This window comes from Octodon degus, unplaced genomic scaffold (genome assembly GCF_000260255.1).
Source record: "Octodon degus isolate 3935 unplaced genomic scaffold, OctDeg1.0 scaffold00008, whole genome shotgun sequence".
Classification (NCBI taxonomy): Eukaryota; Metazoa; Chordata; class Mammalia; order Rodentia; family Octodontidae; genus Octodon; species Octodon degus.
This window is the reverse complement of record NW_004524584.1, coordinates 12,352,793-12,356,248: the sequence shown is the minus strand read 5'-3', so window position 1 is coordinate 12,356,248 and position 3,456 is coordinate 12,352,793. Positions and strand designations below refer to the sequence as shown.

The 3,456-nt window shown below is 40.7% G+C and overlaps 1 protein-coding gene across 1 annotated transcript in view; it reads left to right on the top strand.

Moving 5' to 3' along the window:
* Positions 1-3,456, top strand: part of Fancd2 (Fanconi anemia complementation group D2) — a 72,025-nt gene that overhangs the window by 47,377 nt on the left and 21,192 nt on the right. Inside the window, exon 30 of the mRNA XM_023704518.1 lies at positions 1,611-1,727. Within this exon, the coding sequence (XP_023560286.1) occupies positions 1,611-1,727 (117 nt within the window). The remainder of the gene's footprint in view (positions 1-1,610; positions 1,728-3,456) is intronic.

Genomic DNA, 3,456 nt, shown 5'->3' with positions numbered 1-3,456 from the left:
TTGAATTTGTAATAGGTATGTGCCACATCATCTGACTTTTTCCTTCCTTCCTTTTTTGGTCTTTTGAGACAGGATCTTACTTTGTGGTACATGCTAGGTTTGAACTCACTGTGTAGACCAAGTTGGCCTCAAACTCAGGGCAATCCTTCTGCCCCAGTATCCCAAGTGCTGGCATTATAGGCAGGTGCCATCATGCCCAGCTCTTTTTTTAAATCACATCAGCTTCTTTGTAGAAGATTCTCCGTAATTATGTGTGTGGAGTGAACAGTTTGAAGTAGGACTGCTTCATCTTTTCTAGTTCTGGTAGTGTGATATATTTGTAAAGTTTCTTCCTGTAGTTAGCAGTAAAACATCACGGTGAAGAAAATAATGAAAAGTTAAATTGTTTTGAAATAGTCTTTTTTTTTTCCCCCCATAGTACTGAGGATTGCCCCCAGGGCCTCACATATACTAGACAAGTTCTCTACCACTGGCTGCATCCCTAGCCCTGTTTGGTTTTTTTTGGGGGCGGGGGGTACTTAGTGAAGTTCTACGTCTAGTGATATTGCCACGTGATAATATATCATATTACAGAATTACACATTACAGAAAATATACCTCCTTATATGTCACATAATGCCTAGCTCATGTGTAATGCTTATACTGAAAACCCATAAATTATGTAGCCACTTACTTGGGATCACATACTCTTTTTTTGATTAATACATTTCTCAATGAAGATTTCATTGATTTTTTTTTTTAAATATCAATTTACCTTCAGTACTATAATCAAGTTCCATAGTAGGCATACATAGAATCTCTCATTCTGAACAATATATCATAGGCCTTCAATAAAAGTTAGTTGTTGGGGCTGGGGAGATGGCTCGGTGGAATAAGCGCTTCCCTGGCAAGCGCAAGGATCTGAGTTCAATCCCCGGTTCCACCAAAAAAAGAAAAAAAAAAAAAAGTTAGTTGTTTTTTTAATGGAAAAAAGACAAGACAGAATTTCACAACAAGATGACAAGAGAATAACAACAGTTTCTTTTTTGTATTTTTTAAAAATATTTTTATGGGGCTGGTGAGATGGCTTAGTGGTCTAAAGCACCTACTTAGAACAAGCTTAGCAAAACACAGGGACCGCGGTTCAATCCCCAGCACCACATGCCAGCCAGGCCCCCCCCTCCCCCCCGCCCTGGGCTGAGCTGGCCACACACACACATAAATAAATAAAACGTGTTTGGTACAGGATAACCCTGTTTTTTGAGACAGTGTTCTTGTAAAGTTGCCTAAGTTGGCCTCAGGCTCTTGAGTAGCTGGGATCATAAGTGTTGGCCTTGAACCTAGGCTGGCCTTAAACTCAGCAACTCTGCATCAGCCTCCTAAATCCTGGGATTATCTCTTGTAGATTCTGTTGTCTCAGGTTCTTAGTTTATTTATTGTTTGTTTTTTTGAGATGGGGGTCTCACTGTGTAGTTCAGGGATTTTTTGATAGTTGACAGAGCACAACTGCTACCTTTTACATGAGGTGGGGAAAATTCTTTCCTTTTTTATTAGAAGTCAGATTCTTTATTCATTGGGAAGCATGAACCTGAAATATACTAAAAATAAATCAGTCCTTTTTCCACTTGCAGGCTACAGAAGTTCTGCAACTTGGGCCACCTGAGCTGCTTTTCCTGCTGGAAGATCTCTCGCAGAAGTTAGAGAACATACTGCTGCTGACTTGTACCAAGAAAATGTCTTTCCTCAAGGTCAGTGTAGGCAGAAGGAGAGCCTGAGCTTCGTGTCTGGAATTCGTCTTTCTGACTTGTGCTGGTGTCTCTGTATAACATATCAACAAACCTGTTGTCAGCCTGTGTGCATCTTGCTTAGAAAGGAATTCTGGGCTAGTGCTGTAGCTCAATTGTGTGGCACTTGAATTAGCATGGGCAACACCCCACCTTGATCCCCAGCACTGAAGAAGAAAACAAAAAATGGGCTTCTGATAGAGAAAATAGAAAAGGAACTCAAAACAAGAAATTTTTTGCTAAATTTCTTGAATATTCCTTAAATCTGATGTTTCTTGGGTTTTATTTTCATGCTATAGGCCATCAAATCCAGGGCTTATGAATGTTAGACAAATGTTCTAGCGCTGAACTATACCCCTCAGCCCTTGGGTTTGTGTTTTTGTTTTTTCTGCGTGAATATTAATCTCAGGGCGTTTGCCCTGAGCTACATCCTCTGCCCTTTTTATTTTGAGACAAGGTCTTGCTAAATTAAGAAGTAGCCCAGGGAAAGTTCAAATTTTGATTCTCTTTATCTCAGTCTCTTGGAATGTTAGGGTTTTAGTCCTGCACTATCACACCCTCCCAGACTAAGCTTTAGTGTAGTAGTTGGCTGCCTAGTGAGGCCAGAACCTAGGTGTTTACAGAAAGTACAAACTCATACCTAGTATATGGAGGGGCAGCTGGAATGGGAGGAACTGATACGTGAAAGACTTGGGTATCAGTATTTAATACTGATATATCTAGTTATAGGCAGTGTATTCTTTGTACTGTTTGCTCTACATTTCTGTCAATCTAAATGATTGCAACATTGGTGTCAACTTCATTAGTTGTAATTGACATTTTTTTTAATACTGGGAATTGAACTCATGACCACATGCTGGCCAGGCAGGCAAGCTGAGCTATATCCCCTTTAGTTGACTTATTCTTAAACATTGCTGTTACTCCATAAAAGCCAATCTGAGATTACAGAGGTGTACTACTACACCCAGCTAGAAATAAGATTTTTTTCCTTTTAGAATCAAGGTCTTTTTTTGTTTGTTTGTTTTTTTGCAGAACTGGGGATTGAACTCAGTCCCTTGCACTTGCCAGGCAAGCACTTATTCTACTGAGCTATCTCTCCAGCCCCAAAGTCTTATTTTGTAGTTCAGACTGGCCTCAAACTTGTGGTGGTGCTTCTGCTTCAGTTTCTCAAATGCCAGGATTATAGGTATGTGCCACTACACCTAGAAAAGATATTTTTTGAATTCCCTGACAAAATGTCCTTGCAAGCACCTCATTTTTCTCATCCACCCCTCTTTAGGGAGGTATGAGCTTGAGCAAATTCAGGGCAGGTGTGGTGGTACACACCTGTAATGCCAGCCCTCAGGAGGCTGAGGCAAGAGGATCACCATTAAGTTCCTGGCCAACTTAAGCTACATAACAAGACTGTCTCAAAATACAAACAACACCTGCTCAGCAAGCTCAAGGACTGGGATTCAATCCCTGGTACCACATGCTGTGCTGGCATGTGGTGTACCCTGGCTGTGCTGAGCCAGCCACTGAGACTGAGTGTGGTGGTGCACACCTGTAATCCAGTGCTGCGGAGTCTGAAAACAGGAGGCTCACTATGAGTCCGAGCTGCGTAATGAGACCCTGTACAACCAAATGTTAAAAAAAAAAAAAAAATGAGATTAAAATACAAACAAGCAAAAGTTTGAACAAATCTGTAATAAAC